Source organism: Saccopteryx bilineata, chromosome 3 (assembly GCF_036850765.1).
Source record: "Saccopteryx bilineata isolate mSacBil1 chromosome 3, mSacBil1_pri_phased_curated, whole genome shotgun sequence".
Lineage (NCBI taxonomy): Eukaryota > Metazoa > Chordata > Mammalia > Chiroptera > Emballonuridae > Saccopteryx > Saccopteryx bilineata.
Window position 1 is genome coordinate 143,770,318 of NC_089492.1, and position 20,678 is coordinate 143,790,995.

A 20,678-nucleotide genomic window follows, 5' to 3' on the forward strand; every position below is an offset into this window, starting at 1 on the left:
GATTATGAAAACTGACTTTATGTTGTTCATTACTATTTAAAAATGTGAAGCATATCACTTGTTTTTTTTTTATTTAATAAACTGTTCTTTCTGCTTTATATTTTTTTGTACAGAAAAATTACTACTTTGATATTTGCCTCCTAAACCAGCACTAATATTTTTATTTTTTGTGATGGAGACAGAGAGAGACAGAGGAACAGACAGACAGGGAGGGAGAGAGATGAGAAGCATCAATGCTTTGTTGTGGCTCCTTAGTTTCTCAGTGATTGCTTTCTCATATGTGCCTTGACCGGGGGGCTACAGCAGACTGAGTGACCCCTTGCTCAAGCCAGCGACCTTGGGTTCTAGCTGGTGAGCCTTGCCCAAACCATCTGAGTCCGTGCTCAAGATGGCGACCTCGGGGTTTCAAACCTGGTTCCTCCACGTCCCGGTCCAACGCTCTATCCACTGTACCACCGCCTGGTCAGGCCCAGCACTAATTTTTTAAATAACTTTTTTATGGTTTTCTTTCAACCCATTATTTTTATTGTGCTAAATTAAATTAGGCATTCCATTACTAAAATACTTTAATATGCATCTCTAATAAGCTTGTTCCTACAGACGACCCCAAATAATATCACACCTAAAAAAACTAATCTCGTAATTTCAACATTTAGTCTGATTTCGGAATCCCCCAAATAAAGCAATTTACAGCTGGTTTGACCCAGAATCCAGTCCAGAGAAGCAGACACTGCATTTAGTTTTTAAGTCCCTGAGACTTAGTGTGTGAAGTGAACGGACAGAGAGACACAGTGCCTTGCATGCTGTAGCATGGCACTGCGGTGGCAGTGAGGTGTGGAGCCTGGCATTTTAGCACAGGAGGTAGAAATAACCCAAATCACCAGTTCTAATCACTGATCCCTATACTCCAGGCCTTGAGCCCAAGGCCTCTGCTCACTGGCAGCTGCATTCCCCACATTCAGTAGCTTTCATCCCTCAGCACCTTCCCAGTAGGCGGGGGTCACCAGACTCCCAGGGCTCCCGTAATCTCATCCTGCCTTGGTTGGTCAAGCCTGTGGCAGTCCTGGAACCAGAGTCTCTCAGGTATTGACTGTTTGTTGCCTGGGACTTTGGATTGCATTGGCCTGGGCTCCTAAATGCTGTGTTCCTCCTGCTTTTAGAACTCTCTGGAATTCTGAACTCTAAACCCAGTTGTTAGATTAACTGAATGTAGCTTTGCCCCTTTGACACCATGCTTTGCCTGTTACCATATTCCTTCAAAATGCTATAACATTGCCTTGCACATAAAATAGATAATTAATAAATGTCTGTTTAACTGAACTTTGAACCAGAGTTTCTCCTGACCAACCCCAGAAGGTTCTCAGGGGACAGGTTCTGGCTTCCTGACATAATCAGCTATATCTTACCACTAAGTTCCTATAAAAGTCAATGCTTACTAATAATTTCTATATTTGCTGAGCACTAATGAGTTGATAGATGCTATACTAAGTGACCCTCAGTTATCTTGCCTAATCTTGACAGTCTTATGCAGTATCAGACTTCTCATTTTACAAATAAGGAAATGGAGATATATAGAGATAAGGAAACTGCAAAATCGCACCAGTAAGTAGTTTAGAAACACTTCTCTGACTTGAAAGTGTGTGCACTTAACCATTATATATTCTGCCTCTCTATAAAGAGATCAGAAATAAATCTTATTTCTCTTCTGTCTCTTTGGCTATGTGCTCACGGCCAACAAGAAATATAGTTATTAGATCAATAACCTTATTAATCTAAATTTTTTTTATGTATAAATGGAGTATTGGACCAAATTGATATTTCCCAAACTGGTATTCCTTGGAAGATTATTAGAAGGGATAATCACATGATACCATGTGACTGGTATCAAATAAGTGTGGAAACTACTAGACGAAGCAACATTATACAGGTTTTCTTACCAGAGGACTTCTGAGATTATTTGATATCCTTATTTTGTCAGTTCTAACAAACATACATATCAACTTCTGAAGTCAGTAGGGTAATTGTACTTCTTTCTATTATAAGGAGGCTGAAGCTCAGAAAGATTAGGTGACTAACCCAGAGCCACAAACAAGTTCAAGGCTAACCCATGTCTTCCATATTTGGTGTGAGGTGTTCTTTGTACTCCATCAAATGCCCCCTTTTTTCAGGGGGGGAGATGGCATGATAAAGGCGAGGTCAGTCCCCTTCTCCCTCTGTGATGATGAGGGGTTACAGAAGGAGAACAGGACCCACAGAGGAGAGCCAGCTGACCCCAGTGGAGGAATTAACTGGGAATAAAGTTAGCTAAATTTGAGAGAGTCCAGGATTTGAAAGGCAAACAGAGTACTATAAGTGTATGAGAGAGAGCTGTTTTTGACCAACAGCATGATAAAAGTGTATTCAGGAATAATTGGGCTTCCACTGGTTTTGAGTAGATTGCAGAAGGTGGCAAATGCACTTAGGAAGATTATCAAAGCGTACTGCGGCAGAAGCAGATGCAAACTGACAAAGGCGTTAATCATGGTGTTGGAGCAGGGTTGGCAGGAGGTGGTTGGAAGAGGAATGGAGATGACTTTGGCTGTGCTTGATCTCTTGTGTCTCGAAATTTGCTGTGAATATCCTCAAAATGCTTCACCTTGCAGTACCATGTAGGAGAACCCTTAGATTAATCTCAATTTCAAACCAGCCCGACTCGAGAATCTAGTTCATTCCAAACTAGATCCTCTAATGCAATTGTAAGTTATTTTTATCAGCCATCCCTTAATAGGATCTGAAACATATTTACGTATTTCATATAATTATTATATGTTAGCTTTTGTTACAAGAATAAAATGTAAAAATCTATGAATTAACATTTTAAAGCTATATTAAGTACCTTATATATGAATAACATAAACACATTTATGAATGCAATAATTTTTAATGTACCTCATAATTTTTCTTCCAAATATAACATAATGTATTTTATGCTTTATATGAACTATTTCATGTAGATGTTAAGTTCTTTAGTGAACAACTGGAAAAATACCACAAACAGCACAAGGATGCTATAGCTCTAAAACCCACCAGAAATGTGGGACTGCTGCTTATCGACACTAAGCTGCTGAAAGAAAAACTAATTCCCTCACCTTTGCGATGCTTGGAGGTAAATATGAACTAGGAAAAATTCTAATTATGGTCTCTACAATTATTTTATGACTCTTCTATTGCAATAAACCTATCTCTTTTTTTTATTCAGTGAGAGGAGGGGAGGCAAAGATAGACTCCCGCATGTGTCCCTGACCAGGATCCACCCGGCAAGCCCACTAAGGGTGATGCTCTGCCTTATGATGATCTGGGGTATTGCTCCATTGCTCAACAACCAAGTTCTTCTTAGCATCTGAGGTGGAGGCCATGGAGCCATCCTCAGCATCCAGGGCTGACTTGTTCTAATTGAGCCATGGCTGCAGGAGCAGAAGACACAGAGAGAAAGAGAGGGGGAGAGAAGTGAGAAGGGAAGGGGTGGAGATGCAGATGGTCATTTCTCCTGTGTTCCCAGACTGAGACCAAACCCGGGACATCCACACGCTGGGCCGATGGTCAACTATTGAGCCACTGGCCAGGGTCTATCTTTATTTTCTAGTATTGCAAATATTTAAAATTAAGATAAGTCTTCTGGATCTTCTTGGTTTCTAAGAAAAGTTCACATCTCCTTTCTGTTCCAAGCACAGTCAGCTTTCAGATGAGGACAGAGAGGGAACTACAAGCCCCAGACTGGCCTCTGACTCTTATTCCTTTTTCCTTTGTTGGAGTATTTCAAGCCTTCTAGTCCTAGTGGGTATGCTGCTTCCTTCTAGGATCCTGAGATCGAGTTTTGGAAATCATTTCTTGATCTGAAACTGTCCCCGCAGATCTGAATACATTTTGGTAATTGGCAAGCTGTAGCTCACAGGGTCAACCTAGTGTGCCACCTGATTTGTATAAACAGTTTATTAGAACACAGCTCTGGCAACTCGCTGATGTGCAGCACAGCCTGCGGTTGCTTTCTCACTACAAGGGCAAAGCTGAGTAGCTGGGACAGAGACTGTCCTGCAAATCTAAGGTACTGACTTTTGGCCCCTGCACAAAACTTCTACTGTTCCCTGGCATGGACAACAAGACAGAACACTGCATAAAAGACAGCAGACCTGAATGCTAGGACTTGTTCTGTTGTTGTAATTACTTGTAAGAAAGTAGGCTTTCTTCTAGAGCTTATTTCTTTGCCTTTTGTTGAAAAGGACAAAATTTATAATTGGAGCAAATTCGATTCAGTTTCAACTGTTTGAGCACTACTACATAGGAAGCCAAAGAAAACTGCTCTCAAACTGACTTAAGCAATCAGAACTGTATAGGCTGTACATCTAAAACTACAAGGGTGAATGGGCCTCAGGGAAGGTTGGTCCTGTTTCTTTTTATTCTCTTTACTGAGCCTCCTGATGTGCCAGCTTCAGATAAGGCTAGCATCCCCTCACATATGTGAAACGGCTGTGAAAAGTTCCATAAGCTAATTATTTCCTTCTTTATGTTCAGAGAGAGAAAAAGATTGGGATTCTGAGCAGAAATTTCTCTAGCCTTAGACATTAGTGCTGAACTTGTATCTAACTGAATCAGCTGAGGTCAGATGTCCAGCCTCATCCAGTCACATTGGCCAAAGGAAGCCAGCCTCATATTTACCTAGTGACAAATCAGATTCCACCTTTGTTTCTGAAGGAGAAATCGATAAATTTCCCCCAAGGAACATGGCTGCCACCCAACATGACAGGTGTAGAGTTGATGCTGAAGAGGACTTACAAGCAATCCAAGGATTTAGGCAAACTTTTTAATATGCTGTGCAATCTACTAGTTCTAGGAATGGTCTTCACAACTTGACCCTCTTGTTGGTTCATTTAACTAGCAAGGATTTAATGTGAAAAAAGTCCCTTTATATACACTGCTGCTTCCAGTACTTGCTGATTTTATAAATGTTCAATTAGGATTTATCTAAAATATATAAAAAACGGAAGTATGTTCAAGTAATTATGATTCAGATTCACATTTTCTCTTTCCTTCATAGGTGCTAAATTACATGCTTCCTTGTCAAAGCAAGTTAAAAGTGGATGCCATTATCTCTGAGGCACAAGATGCAGAGTATAAGCTTGAATTTGTTCCAACGACCACGATAGAATATGTTAACAGCTTAATATTTCTTGACAAAATTCAGGAAAGGGTAAGTCGATTGATATAACTCAATATTCCATATCTGATGGTAGGTAATAAAGACAGATAATAGAAATTTAGGGATTGAAGATCAAGAAACAGCTGTGAAAATATCAGAAACACTTTCACAGTGAGTGGCTGCCCGACATCAGAGCAATAGTGACAGCAAACAGTGATCAAACTCAGACTGCTGCTCAGGCATTGTACTGCTTGTTTTACATACACTACATTTTACAGCCTCACAGAAACTTAAGAAGGATAGGTAATTTGTATTCTGCAGATGAGGAAACAAGGATAGAATAGGTTATGTTGTCCAATTCATAGAACTTATATATTGTTAGAGGTGGATTAAGGTCAGATGAGGCCCCAGGCGCAGAAGAAAATATTGGATCCCTTAAAAAAAAGAGAGAGGGAAAATAAAAATACATGTTAATCATATTTTTAAATAAATAAAAAAATATTATGTACTATTCATGTTAAAATTGCACATATGAAACCAAACTTGGTGTCATTAGAAAAAAGTGTAAAGTTGGGGTTTTGCGGGGTCCTTCAGAAGTTGGGGCCCAGGGCGCAAGCCCAGGGTGCCCGCCGTTAAATCCGCTTCTGAGTATAGGTAGAGGAAGGCCACATAATCATTGTATTGCCAGACCAGTTTTGAGAGAGAAAGAGGCACTATTAATCACTATGCCAAGACACGTACAAACCAGGACACTCTCAGAGAAACCTGGACATACACTTACTCCATGTACAAGAAACAGAAAGATGATCAGACCTGGATGTACAGAGACTTAGTTCTGTTCATAACTTGTTTTAGACACTAGACATTTGTGGTTGAAATGTAAAAAATCTCATAAGTTAGCTTAGAGAACAGAAAATTTATTCTAAGTTGGCAGAGGTATCTTCTGGAAGTTAAAGGCATGGATAGAGCCTAGCCTTTAAAAAGAACAGGCTCTAGAGACTAGAGCAGCCTAGGAGAACCAGAAGGCCTCTCTCTTTCCATCTGTCATCACTGCTGCTCTCTAGAACAGTGTTTCTCAAAGGGTGGTCCCCAAACCAGCAGCAGCAGTAGCAATGGGAACTAACTTGTTAGAAATGCATATTCTTTTTTTCTTCTTTTCCAAGTGAGAGGAGAGGAGATAGACAGATTCCCTCATGCGCCCCAACTGGGAGCCACCCAGCCACCCCCATCTGGGGCCAGTGCTGTGGGAGCCATGCTTCCATGCTTGCAACTGAGTGCCTGAAGGTAGGCTCCACAGGCCATCCTCAGTGCCTGGGGCTGATGTGCTCAAACCAATCAAGCCATGGCTGCAAGAGGGGAAGAGAGAGAGAGAACAAGAGAAGGGGGATGGAGGGTGGGTGGAGAAGCATATGGTTGCTTCTTTGTGCCCTGACCGGGAATTGAACCTGGGATTTCCACACACCGGACCGACACTCTACCGCTGAGCCAACTGTCCAGGACCAGAAATGTATATTCCTTGACCCCACCTAAGACTTCTGAATCAAGACCTTGAAGGAGGGGCTCAACCATCAGTGTTTTAACACGCTTTCCAAGGTGATTGTGATGGAAGCTGAAGGTTGACAACCGTTTCTGTAAAAGCCTCTCTCTGCAGTCATCTCATGTTAAGGACCTGCTTTCTGTTTCCACCTGAGAGCAAACGGCCTCTGCCCGCAGCTGCAGTCCAACCTTTCCCATTTCTGAGAGAGAGGTGACACTGATCCTCCATGTCCGAGAGAGAGGTCACACTGACCCAGGGTTACTAGCTCCCAATGTGATGCTATTGAGTTCAGCTCGTGGCCAGGAGGTTGGGTCAAGTTGTACAAACATGGCTGCTCTATCTTTAAACATGTGACAGAGTTGGGGAAAAGAAGGTTCCCCCCAAATTGGAGAGCCCCTTGCCAGAAAATTAGAAAAGACATAGTCCACTGAAGGTAGGACATCAAAGTGATGACTGTTAGATAGTAACAGTATTTATTAAAGGATAGGGGGAGGCTCACATTAGATCAGAGTGCTGAATCTGTGCAGGCAGAAACATGGCCTGTGCACAGCTCAGGGGCTGGTCTGGGACAGTCACAGGGACAGTCACAGCTCAGCCCACATGCCTGGGAGCTCGGATAGGACGACTGAGCATCCTCCCAGCACGCCTTGTCTCGGAAAACCTTAAATATTGACACTGTTTAATGCTACCAGAAAACAAAAGAAAGGAGAAAAATGAACATTAATAAGAATAGTGCTGTGCTCAGCTCTGAACAACTCACCTCCTGGGCCTGAGGACCTATATTGTTACAATGGCCATAACAGTCACCCAGCAGGCTCAGCCAGTTAAACATGCTCCTCACGTGCTGAGTCTTCACAGCATGCTATTCAGGGCACACAGAGGCGATCTCTTATTACACAAAGCCGGCAGGGTATAATAGCACTCTTATCTAGTCAACAAGCTACAAATGTTTCTATTTAGATTGAAAGCCTTGAAGATGAAGGGAATGTGGTGGTTCAAATGTACAAGCTCATCGAGCAGTATCAGGTTCCCACGCCGCCCGAAGACGTTGCTGTTTTTGCGACTATGAAGCCATCCATCATTGCTGTTCGGAATGCCATCGACAAAGCCGTAGGTGACAGGGATACAAGCATCAAGGAATTCTGTCTGCTTTTGGGTAAGGATCTTGAAGAGCTAAACAATGAAGTGAATGAAATCAAGCTGCTAGCACAGGTGAGTTAAAGAAGAATTTTTTAAAATAGTGTATTAAATCCTACTATTACATCGGAATTGAATCATTTAGGAGCATATTTCATTTTAATCTAATTTAACCTTTGTTTACTAATTCTGACCAATTAACAATGTTTTTAAACCTGTACTTAAAATCAAAAATATTTCTGAGCTCTCTTCAAATACTGAATAAATTCCAGACCATTGCAAGTAAAGTATATATATAGGTAATACTGAATTTTCTTTCTCCTGGTTTGTATTTATTATTCTCAACTGAGTGTTTTTACAACTTGTTAGCATATTTTATAGCTATTGTCACAGTGAGTTTTGTTAGCCACAAATTAGAAAATTTCTGTTTAGAAAGAGAGAGGGTATAAAGTAAAAACTATAAAAAACAATAGTTGGTTAACTTGCACTAATTTTACTATACAAAAGATACAAGAGGAATTTAAAAATAATTTAAAATAGACATCTGAGTGATTAGTAACTGAAGTATACATGAAAATCTCATTTTGTAACGATCCATTATTTTATTATTAACATTAACTAAAAGTTATCACAGAACTATAAAACCATATAAAGTTATAATCAAATCAAAATAATTTGGAAAAAGTCAATGTCCATCAACAAAGGATTAATAAATGTGTTAGGGTACATCTACTCAAAGGAATACAATACAGACATTAAAAATTACAATATGTGTTCATATGTATTAACATGGGAATGTAAAAGCAGCTAATCTTTATTGTGTTACTATGTGTCAGGTACTAAAGTATTTTTCTATTTTCAAATTGAGAAAACTGCACACAAATGTAACATCTGAACAACTCAGTGAATTACCAGAACATGAACCTATCCATGTATCCACTACTCATGTAAAGAGCTATAACATTACTGGTTCCCATAGCATCCCCTGTTGTCACTGACCCTTTCCTACTCTCCAGAGGCACCACTGCCCTGAGTGCTAGTGCCACAAATTAGTTTTGCCTGTATATTAACTCCAGTGAGATAGGATCACACAGAAGTGTGGCTTTTATTTGATTTTGTTTCATTCCTGAAATATATCTATGTTTCTGTGTGTTGATGTAACTTATTATCCACATTCATTGCTGTGTAGTGGTTTATCATATATCACAATTTAATTATCCAGTCCATGGTCAATGGACATTAGGATTGTTTACAGTTCTTGACAATAATAAATAATGCTTCTTTCTAGGAACATTTATATATACATTTGCATGCTTTAACTCATTTAATCCTCAGACTGCCTATAAGGTTATTCCCATTTTATAGAGAAGGAGACCAAGACACAGGAAGTTAAATAACCTGCCCAGAGTCACACAGGTAATAAATGGAGGAACCAGAATTCAAGCTTAGGCACTTAGCTCCCAATGGTTAATAGTCTGCTATTAGCTGCTGTATACTATATCTGTTTTCCATACAGAAAAGACAATAAAAAGTATGGGAGATTATTCTTTGTTTAGAAACAATACATATTTATAGAGATAGATGGCTAGAGAGAGCAAAAAGTCCAGCAAGTGTTTTATGTGTAATTGTGTATTTTTTAAAGCAGGATTCTCACACACAGAATGATGGCAGAGGTTCTCTCTAGCAAGTACTTCTTCTCTAGTGGGTTTGGAATTAGCACATTATCACTGGAGCAGAGAACTACAGCTTCATTATTTCCATAGATGGCGTCATCTCATTGTCAAAACTGCTGCTCCTGTTGATTGGAGAGAATTAATTGGAGAAGAAAATCTAGATGTGGCAATTGATGATAACTCAATTTATTTCCATTTTAAATGTCTATTTTGTTTTAATTTGGTCTTTTTAAGAGAGATTTTAGTTCAAAATGAACTCCCTGTCGAGCATTTCTTCACCCTTGCTCCCATCCCCTCCACCTCCTGCTCCATGGGGAAGTCGCATTTCCTCAGGGTGGATGAGGGGAGGGGCATCTATCCTTATGCTGCCCTCTGGACCACAGGCTTCCAGTGCAGTGCGGGGGGCCTGCTTGTCCCAGGCCGCTGTTAGCTCAGGGTTTTTCCTGGTTCTTCAGGTACCATGCTAGCCCCTGCTGTTGCATTCTTTCATTTGTGCTATAGTCTGCAGTCTCAGCTGGTGACTTTCTAGTCCTGACCTTGGACTTCCTCTGGTCTACCAGTTCTTTCAGTAGTTCCCACTGCCAGAATCAAGGCACAGCACAGGAGAAATTCCTGCTTCCTTTCATACCCCTCCAAAAGAGTCAGCGCCAGCCCCTTCTGCCAGGACATTTCCACTTCCCTTGGCTTTTTCTAATCAGGAGCACACTGTCATTTTGAGTGCAGGGCCATGCTGTATCAGAGGTGAGATGATTGGCCTCATCCAAGTTGTGGCTGAAATAGTTCTCAGATTCCCCAAACCTGGTTAGGTGTCTCTGCTTTGTTCCTAAACTTCTCCATTCCCGTTCACTGGGTCATATTTCAACCCCCAAAAGGTCAGCCAGAAAACACATCAGACCACTTATTCTTTGTTTTTCTTCTTCCTCCCTCTCAGAATTCAAAGACTTTTTATTTTGTTTATTGTAAAATGGTAGTTTTCCTTCTATTATAATCTCTTCCTTCTTTTCCCTGTTGCACTCACCTCTCCTCACCTGCAGTCATGGTTTTCAAGAAGCACAAGAAAAGAAAAGAAATGAGGGAAAACATACTAATTACTATTTAAAACCATTGTTATCTCCATGGCACTTATATGTGCATTTCTGTACTCTTTACAATATATATATGTTGCTTTAAAATTCAGGGAAGCAGTCATTCTAACACATTTTATAAAAATCAGAGTGAGAAGAGAATTAGAAAAATATTTTTTAAAAATATTTGTTACTTAATTTAATGTAGTGAGTGGTCTACAACAAAAAGCCAGAATGACTAATGAAAAACTATCTTAATTTTACAGGATCCACAGATTTTGGATATTAATGCTGACCAAGACAAAATACAGGTCATGTTGAGTGATCTACAATTAGTTCTAGACGATCTTCAGAAACGCGCATTTCAATACAAATCTTATCAGAAAAATTTTAAGGTAATAACTCTGCATGTGTTTTATTTTTAATGTATGCATAGAATGGGATAAAGGCACACTTTCAACAGTGTGACTATAAACATTTAATGTTTGGACACCTATGTGCTAATTACTGTGCTGGGACTTACAAACAAATATGTGTTCCCTGCCTTTCTTAATATAGGCATTTATTGCTACAAACTTCCCTCTCAAAACTGCCTTTGCAGCATTCGATAGGTTTGGGTGTGCTGCTTTTTCATGTTCATTTGTTTCTGGACATTTTTCAGTTTCTCACTGATTTCCTCTTTGACCCATTAGCTGTTTAGGAAATCTTTGTTTAGTTTCCACATGCTTGTAAATTTCTCAGATTTCCTCTTGTTGTGGATTTCTAGTTTCATACCATTGTGATTGGAAAAGAGATGTATGATTTCAATCTTCTTAAATTTTCTAAGGTTTGTTTTTTGGTGTCTCATGATCTACCGTTGGGAATGTCCCATGCCCATGTGAAAAGAATGTGTACCCTGCTGCTGCTGGATAAATAGTTCAAAGCCCTTACTCATCACTGGGCTCCTAGTTTCTGTGCAGCCAGCTCCCCAGAGGTTTCCCCCCTCCAAGCCATGGCAGTCGTAAAACACTTCATGAAAACAGCTTTTTCAAATTTTCCTGCAGCAGTTCTCTCTATAGGGTTCATATTACCGCCTGTGGGGTTAAAAAGAGGTAAGAAGCCAGCCTGTCCTCTCCATCATAAACCACCCTACCCCCTCCACCAGCTACTGCACAAGCATCTTCCTCATCTGTCTTATAGGCTCTAAAGGAAATTGTCTTCGGCTTCCGAAGACTCATCTGCTTTTCAAAAAAGACCAGCACATATTATGCATATATGATCTGACTTGACAGAAAGTTCCCATGGCCCTTTTGTGATATATACGTTATTGGAGAGTATTTAAGTTCTAAGGAAATATAAATATATTTTGTCACTCAAATGGAAATTCAAATTTACATGGGATTTTGTTTCTTTCTTTTTTTTCTTTTTTTTCTATCTGTCCTTTTCTTTCCTCATTTAGAACACCCTCCTCACATATTCTGCTAAGTCACTGTATCAAGAATTACTACTGGTGGATAACATGATGGTTTTACATCTGAAAACTAATAGTGCATTTTGTTTATTGCATTTTAAAGGTAGAAGTTTCTAAGTTTGAGGCTTTGGAAGAAGTTAGTGCTGAAGTGAAGCTCAAACAATTACTCTGGGATTCTTTATCTGAATGGGATCATCTCCAAGAAGAATGGTTAAAGGTAAAAAATAAAAAATAAAGGAAGTTCTCAATTCCTAAATCATTTTTATTTTAATTAAACTTCAAATCCTAATAATATGAATTATAATTTTGTAACAATCTGGTAAATTTTTAATTTAGGTGAAATATGCAATGTTATTATTTTATGGGAACTACTATCATTTCCCAGTGAGATGCACAAAGGTCTCTGGGTCACTGTGCCGCAGCAGAATGCACTTTACAGCAGCTTCTCGGGTCCTCCCTGTAAGAAGGCTAAGTGAAGGGAGCATAGAGGACCTTCACTGCTTTGTGCTGTTTGAGCCAGTGTTATCATGATACACTACACCCACATGCTCTTGAGGATTGTTGGCTTTTTCTGTGATCTGTACTTTAGATTTCTGTTAGCTTAGGTTCTGTTCTCGTTGTCCTGTGAGAAAAAAAGAAGCCGTTTTGTTCACTGTAGTAAAGTAGAATCAGAGTGATGAAATCTAGGCTCTTTCCTTGAAAACTCAATAGTAAATTCTTTTAATTAGGAGGCCAAGAACCATGGAATTTGGTTTCTAGGGTCAACTTTTATATTTACACTTATAAAGGTTGACACTCTAAGAGGCAGAATAGATGACCATCTAGACTTTCATGTGTGATGTAGACACGTTAAAAATACCATCAACTTCACAAATACAGTTCACACTTGCTCGTTCATCCTACCTGTGCTGATGCCTGTAATTAGAAATCATATGTCTGGGTTAAATACGGGTAATACAGGAAATGTTTCCCAGATGAGGTTCTAGCTGCTGGGGATACCAGTGGAAAACAAAAAGGACAAAGTCCAAACCCTCAGAGAGCTTATCTTTTGGTGAGGAAAACAGCAAAAAAGAACAAATATATGCTTTTAAGTGTTCTTATATAACTCCTTTATCACTTATCTCAGAACTAGAAAATGCTCCTGACCAATAATGAAAAAGCTTTTAAAGTTTTCTGATTACCACTGTAGATTAGAACAGCAACTTCCAAAGTGAGATGAAAGTTTTACAAATTCTTTATTGCCTTCCGTCCATATGACTCTCTGACACGTCAATGTATGTGTACACTTATCTGCTTATATAACACATATTTATAGATACATGTGTATTTTGGGGGCATCTTTAAAACATTCATATTAAAAGGTTATGTAATCAAATATTAGGAGAATACTAGGTGAGAAATTTCTAGTTAGCAAGAGTAAAAATTAACTGTTTATTTCCTTACAAGGTTTGGCTCAGGAATGAATCATGGGAATTGTAACACCCATGTGTTGCTATGGGAGACAGGACAGGACAGCAATGACCAAGAGATGCCCTGGGACTGTTGGCACCTTAATAAGTGAAGCCATTTCCAAAGTATAGAGTTGACTTGGATTAACAATGTAACTACTGGGAAATCTGAGTAAAGTAAAAAAGTTCACTATTTCAAGCTTGCCTTTTATATGTCTTAACTTCTTTTCCCCCTGATTTTCCTAGTCCAAATTTGAAAGCCTGGACCCAGAAGTCCTAAACAGTCAAGTTACTAAATATGCCAAATTTGTGACTCAGTTGGAAAAAGGCTTGCCGCCCAACAGTGTAGTGCCCCAGCTAAAAAATAAGGTGGAAAAAATGAGAGAAAAGGTAAGTGTCGTAGAAATTATTTTAAAAACTCTAGTCCATGAGTTACTGCTTGATGCTAATGATACAGAAGTCAGGAATTGTCCCTTGTTGAAATTAGTCAGCTTTGCAGAGAGAGAGGAAAGAAAGGACAAATTCAATTTACAGAGGCACAGACTGCAACCCTGTCTTCACCTGGCTAAGCGATGCAGCTAAACACCTCTATTGGAAGAGGCATACAGAGTAAGCTTTCCCCACATGGTTGGGGAAGCAGTGCAGGAGTAGGTTGTAGGTGTGCCAAGATACTGAGCCACTGAGCCTGTAGACAGCCAGACAAGGCTAGGGCAGCCTTGTCCACTTACACCTCTTCAACAAATAAATGTGCCACTTTCCTGGCATGCCGCCATGTGAGGAAGGTGGGGAAGCCCAGCAGCAGGTGTTCAGGGCTGGCTTTTGAAACCTATCACTGCTAACCCAGTCCTTGAAATAGGAAGAAAAAGGGAAATGATTTTTAGCCTTTTAAGCAGTTTTATATTTTTTAAAAAGAGATAAAGGACTAAAAGAAGACATGAGTAGAAAGAGTAAGCAAAGTTTCAGGCACAATGTGAAGCAAATGTTCCCTCTTTAAAAGAGTGTTTTTGCAGTTTTTTTCTCCTTTAGCTTTATGATATCTAGTCAAAACAGTTTTTAAAGTTACTTCTTTCTTCTTTATTGCCTTTAGTATGTTTATAACAGGCAGTTGTAAACAGATTCACTTCTCACAGTCTGCTCTCCATCGTTCGCTCCTTAGAAATCCTAGTTGATTTTTTTGACTCGCATGCAGTAGAGTCATTTTCTGTGTCCTATAGTTCTAGGGGATTTTACAATAGGAAGAGCCGTGTTCCAATACAACAGCACTGTGCAGAACATTCCATCTCCCCCCATATTTCCCTTCTGCTGTCCCTTTGTAGCCAGCTCTACCTTCCACCCGAAACCCAGAAAAACCACTGATTTGTTTCTATCCCCATAGTTTTTTCTTTTATAGACTATGCTATAAATGCAATGATACAATATGGAGCCTTTTGGGTCTGTCATCATTTACTTAGAAAATGCATATAAGATACATCTATGTGCTCATAGCCAGAACACATAACATACTCTTGTAACTCAAAAATAAAAAGACAAAAACCCTTTCTAATGAGCACAGGATTTAATAGATACTTCCCCAAAGAAGATACATGAAAAGATGCTGAACATCATCAGTCACAGGGAAGTGCTAATCAAAGCCACAACAACATACCATTGTACCCACCAGGATGGCTAGGATCAAAAAGACTAATTATATAAAAAGTATTGCCAAAGACCTACAGACATTGGAACCCTCATATGTTTGTGGTAAGATTATAAGATGGTACAGCCTTTGTGAAAAATAGTTTGGCAGTTTGTCAAATGTTAAAGTTACCATTTGTTAATATTACCAAGTCATTCCATTCCTAGGTATATACCTAAAAGAATTGCAAATATATGTTCACACAAAAACTTGTATATAAATGTTCATAGCAGCATTATTCATAATAGCCAAAGTGGGGGAGGAGGGGAAAATGTTCATCAACTAATGAATGAACAAAGTGTGACATGTCTATACAGTGGAACATGACTCAGCAATAAAAAGGAATAAAGTACTGATATATGCTATGAATCTTGAAAACATTGTACTAAATGAGAGAAGCCAGTCAGAAAAGGAGTATATAGCATATGATGTCATTTTATAAAATGTTTAAGATAGAGAAGTCCATGTAGAAAAAAAATAGATTAGTGGTTACCAGCCACTATAGAGGAGGAATCGGCAGTGATAGTTAATGAGTATGGATTTCCTTTAGGGGTAATGTAAATTAGATTGTGATGATAGTTGTACAACTCTGTGAATTATATATATGTATATATTTTAAAAGATTTCTCCATGTTATTATGAGAATAGTTTGTTCATTTGAATTGCTGAGTAGTATTCCATTATGTAGATTACCACAGTTTGATTACCACAATCTAATGTTTGTGCTAGCTTTGTCATGTATTTTATCTTTACGTATACTATAAACACAACATATTGTCATTATTTTTGTTTTACATAGTTATCATGAAGGCAATACAAGAGGAAATAAAATTCATTTTACCTTTATTCCATTTTCAGTGTTCTTTATTTGTTTGTACGGATCTAAGGTTCTGACTCATAGCATATTCATTCTACCAGAAGAACTTCCTTTTAGTATTTCTTCTTGAGTCAATATGCTAACAATGAATTGCCTAAATTTTTGTTTTGAGAAAATCAGTATATTTTTTGGAGTGATATTTTCATTGGGTATATAATTCTGAGTTGATAGGTTTTGTTTGTTTCCAGAAATTTAAAATTATCCTTATCTCCTTGCTTGTATGGTTTCTAACAAGAAGTCATCTGCAGTTCTTCTTATCCTTCTGTAGATAACATTTTTGGAGGGATCTGGCTGTCTTCAAGATTTTGTCTTCTATTTTTTTATTTTTATTTTTTTATTCAGCAAGAGAAAGGGAGGCAGAAACAGACTCCTGCATGCACCCAGACCGGGATACACCTGGCAAGCCTACACCTGGCAAGCCCACTGAGGCAATGCTCTGTCCATCTGGGACATTGCTCCTTTGCTCAGCAACCGAGCTCTTCTTAGCACCTGAGGCACAGGCCATGGAGCCATCCTCAGTGCCCAGGGCCAACTCACTCCAGTTGAGCCATGGCTGCAAGAAGAGAAGAGAGAGAGAGAGAGAGAGAAGAAAAGGGAAGGGTGGAGAAGTAGATGGATGCTTCTCCTCTGTGCCCTACCCAGGAGTTGAACCCGGGACATCCACATGCCAGGCAGAAACTCTACTACTAAGCCAACCAGCCAGGGCCAAGATTTTGTCTTTTTCTTAGTTTTTGGCAATGTGTAATACAATATGTCTAGGTGTGTATTGGGTTTGTTTTTTTTCTTTTTCTTTTTTGTCATTGTTGTTATTAATGATTTGCATTTATTCTGCTTGGTGTTCTCTGAATTCTTTGGATCTCTTGTTTGGTTTCTGTCTTTAATTTTTTCTTTAATGCAGCCATTATTTTTTCAAATATCTCTTCTGCTCTGTTTTCTATCTCTTTTATTGTTCTGGGATTTTCATTACATATATTTTAGACCATCTAATATTGTGCCACAGCTCTTGCATGTTCTGTTCTGGATGTTTTGGAGGGAAAGGGGAAAGGGACACTTAATTTTTCTCTGTGTGTGTCAGTTTGGGGAATTTCTACTCATTTATCTTCAAGTTCACTGATTCCTTGGCTGTGTCAATTCATCAGTCATTCTTTATCTCTCTTACTGTCTTTTTTATTTCTAACATCTTTTTAATTTTTAATTATAGTTTATATTTTTATATTAACATTCTCCATATGATCATGTTTTCTACCTTTTCTATTAAAACTATTAACATATGCCTGACCTGTAGTGGCATAGTGGATAAAGCGTCCACATGGAACACTGAGGTCGCCGGTTCGAAACCCTGCACTGTGTGGTCAAGGCACATATGGGAGTTGATGCTTCCTGCTCTTCCCCATCTCTCTCTCTCTCTCTCTCTCTCTCCCTCTCTCCCTCTGTAAAATTAATAAATAAATATTTAAAACTATTAACATATTAATAACAATTATTTTATATTCCCTGTCTGTTTCTGATTATTCTTTGACTTTTTGGTGTATGTTTGTCTTGCTTTTTAGTATACTTTTTAAATTTTGGTCACAAACCAAATATATTTTATGTAATATAGTAAATAATGCCTTTCCTTCCACTTGGCTTTTTGTGTAGCATGTTATATTTAATCTGATTAGGAACTGGGGTGGATTTGAGGTTTGATGTTCCTATAGCTACCTTCAGTAGACCCACAGCTTTTAAGGTGTTCTAGTGATAACTTGTGTTAGGGTTTTACCTGGATTGTCAAAACTGTTGTTTCAATTTGTTTCCCCCTGACCTTGTGTCTCCCATTTGTGTTGTGCCCAGAGAAAATCTGTCTCTTAGAGCCTCCTACTCTGTATTCTACTCTTTTTTCACACAGTATTTGTTGTCCTGGTAGGGGAAATAAGCAGGGGAAATCTCTGCTACTCTGATAAAAATCTTTACCTTAAGGCATTCTGTCCCTTGTTCTTAGAATTATTATCTTCACAGGTATTTCTTCCCCTTCTCTAACTATAGTAAAAAGCCTAAAATACAGTCTGTCCCTCCCCTGTGGGTGGAGCTTTATTTTTCTGTTGTTTCTCCAGATATATATAAATACAAACACCTACAGTGAGTTATCACCAATACTTTGGGTGAGAGTTTTGTTGTTTTATTCTCTGACATTAAGTCTCTTGTTCCAGAAGGAAGCTGAGAGAGACTGGTTGGTTAGTTATAATAGTGGCTGGTGTTTCTTTCCTCTGCCAACACCATCAGGTAGGCTTTCTTAGGAGTCTTCCAGATCTTTTCTGTGAGCACCTCTATAGTTTTAGCACTCAGGAACTTCATACCTTTATGCTACCTTACACTCTTTCGTTAGCAATTTATTTTAAAATTTTTGCTGTGTCATCCTACTCATTTAAATGACAGTCCAAGGCATCTGTCCTAGGTAATTAAATTCTCAGATTGTGGCTATGAAGAAAACTGTGGGTACCAGTCTTTCACCAAATTTTGAATTAGTTAATTGCCCTGTAACTTTGGTTTCTGGTGGGACAATACAAGATATTAATTTCCAGTTTGTTTAGATTTTTCTTTGTTGTAAGAGTATAAGTAGTGTTCTTTCCAGATCTCTACATTCTCAAATTAAAATTTTTCTTTTTAAGATAAAAAGCATGGTGCCTCTGACAGTGTTTGTTTTCCAGCTTCCAGTTATCATTGACTTGAGGAACCCAACTTTGAAGCCTAGACATTGGGCAGCTATTGAACAAACAGTGGATGCCACCCTAATGGACCTTGAAGCGCCATTAACCTTGGAGATGCTCTCTGAGTTACAGGTTTTTAACTTTGGCCAAGAAATTCAGGACATTTCTGGACAGGCTTCTGGAGAAGCTTCCTTAGAAACAATTCTTAAAAAGGTAAATCCGAAACACATTTCTTCATTTATTTATTTTTTTTTAGATTTTATTTATTCATTTTAGAGACAGAGAGAGAGAGAGAAGGGGGAGGAGCAGAAAGCATCAACTCCCATATGTACCTTGACCAGGGAAGCCCGGGGTTTTGAACCGGCAACCTCAGTGTTCCAGGTCGATGCTTTTACCCACTGCGCCACCACAGGTCAGGCTGAAACACATATCTTCTTAAGATCAGGTAATGTCAGGGTTTTTATATCACCAACTTTTGGTTTAGCTGGATAGATTTTCAACATTGCAACTTTCACCCTCTCGTCCTTCTGTTGTTTCTTTATATCTGTTATCATTATTGTTATCAATATTATAAATGTCTCCTCTCTACTTAGCTTATAGCCCAACATAAACTTGATAGTAACAAAGTTTGAAATTTGTATGCTTTTATAAAGAATGACACATCAAAGAAATTTTTATAGGGCCTGACCTGTGGTGGCACAGTGGATAAAGTGTCGACCTGGGAATGCTGAGGTCGCCAGTTCAAAACCCTGGGCTTGCCTGGCCAAGGCACATATGAGAGTTGATGCTTCCAGCTCCTCCCCCTTCTCTCTCTCTCTCTCTCTCTCTCTCTCTCTCTCCCTCTGTGTGTATGTGTCTCTCTCTAAAAAAACTGAATAAAGTTAAAAATAAAATATATATAAAAAAGAGTATTTTTATATAAAAATATATTATTTTTCAAACTACCAGAGAAGACTGTATGAAATGCTTCAAAAGATGTTGAGAAGACTTTTCTACTTTGGATATATACCCCCTTACTCTAAAAAATTCACACATATCTATCAATCACCTATGCAAAAAGAAATTTTTGCTTTTATTTAAAGTATAAAGTGATAGGAAATGCACATTAAAGTATTATAAGTTATTCATATGTATTAATATTGGTCAAAATTAAGCAAATTCATGTCATTTGACTGAGAAAGGGATTTTAAGAATTTTAAAAGCTGTAAAGGCGGAGAATGGGATTATAATGGAGTTTTCACTTACTTCATTTCACATGCACTTGTTAAATACCTGCACACAAATGAACTGAGATAGCCTAAGACTTGAATTATTTCTAAGGTGGAAGATTCTTGGAAAACAACTGAATTTGTCATCCTTCCTCACCGTGACACCAAAGATGTGTTTATCCTAGGCGGCTCAGATGACATCCAGGTGGGTAACGAGTATTGAAAACTTGTGCTGAAGGGACTGGCCAGACCTAGTCCTAAGTCTTTTATGGGAGAGTATGATGAAGAAATGAAATATGAGAGTTACTAAATAAGAAAAAGTTAACTGGGAAGGTAAAATATGAATATAAATAGTTGACATGAATGCTTGCACATAAAATATTTAACAAAGCAATAAAAATGGAGTATGTGTCTGTGTGTGTGTGTGTGTGTGTGTGTGTGTGTGTGTGTATTTTACAACCCTGTAGTTGGTAACTGTTGAGGAATTTAGAAGAAAAGTATCATTTATGGCTGAAGTGATCAGAGAATCCTTCCTTGACCAGCTAAGGCATGCTGGACCTTATATGGTAAATGGGATTTGATAGACATAGAAGAGAATGAAAGGCCTTTCAAACCGTTTAAATGAGGCAAAGAAACGTGAACAAATATTTTAGATTTATAGCTCGCAAGAAGCTAAATTCACGTGAATTTTTTTGAGATTAGGAATAGATGCCCATACTCTGTGAACAACAAAAGAAGATAAATCTAAACCG

At 38.5% G+C, this 20,678-nt stretch overlaps 1 protein-coding gene across 1 annotated transcript in view; it reads left to right on the top strand.

Moving 5' to 3' along the window:
- Positions 1-20,678, top strand: part of DNAH6 (dynein axonemal heavy chain 6) — a 319,440-nt gene that overhangs the window by 79,118 nt on the left and 219,644 nt on the right. The window contains exons 13-20 of the mRNA XM_066267533.1: positions 2,994-3,145; positions 5,072-5,224; positions 7,671-7,922; positions 10,851-10,979; positions 12,138-12,251; positions 13,729-13,872; positions 18,719-18,931; positions 20,039-20,131. Coding sequence (XP_066123630.1) covers positions 2,994-3,145; positions 5,072-5,224; positions 7,671-7,922; positions 10,851-10,979; positions 12,138-12,251; positions 13,729-13,872; positions 18,719-18,931; positions 20,039-20,131 — 1,250 coding nt within the window. The remainder of the gene's footprint in view (positions 1-2,993; positions 3,146-5,071; positions 5,225-7,670; positions 7,923-10,850; positions 10,980-12,137; positions 12,252-13,728; positions 13,873-18,718; positions 18,932-20,038; positions 20,132-20,678) is intronic.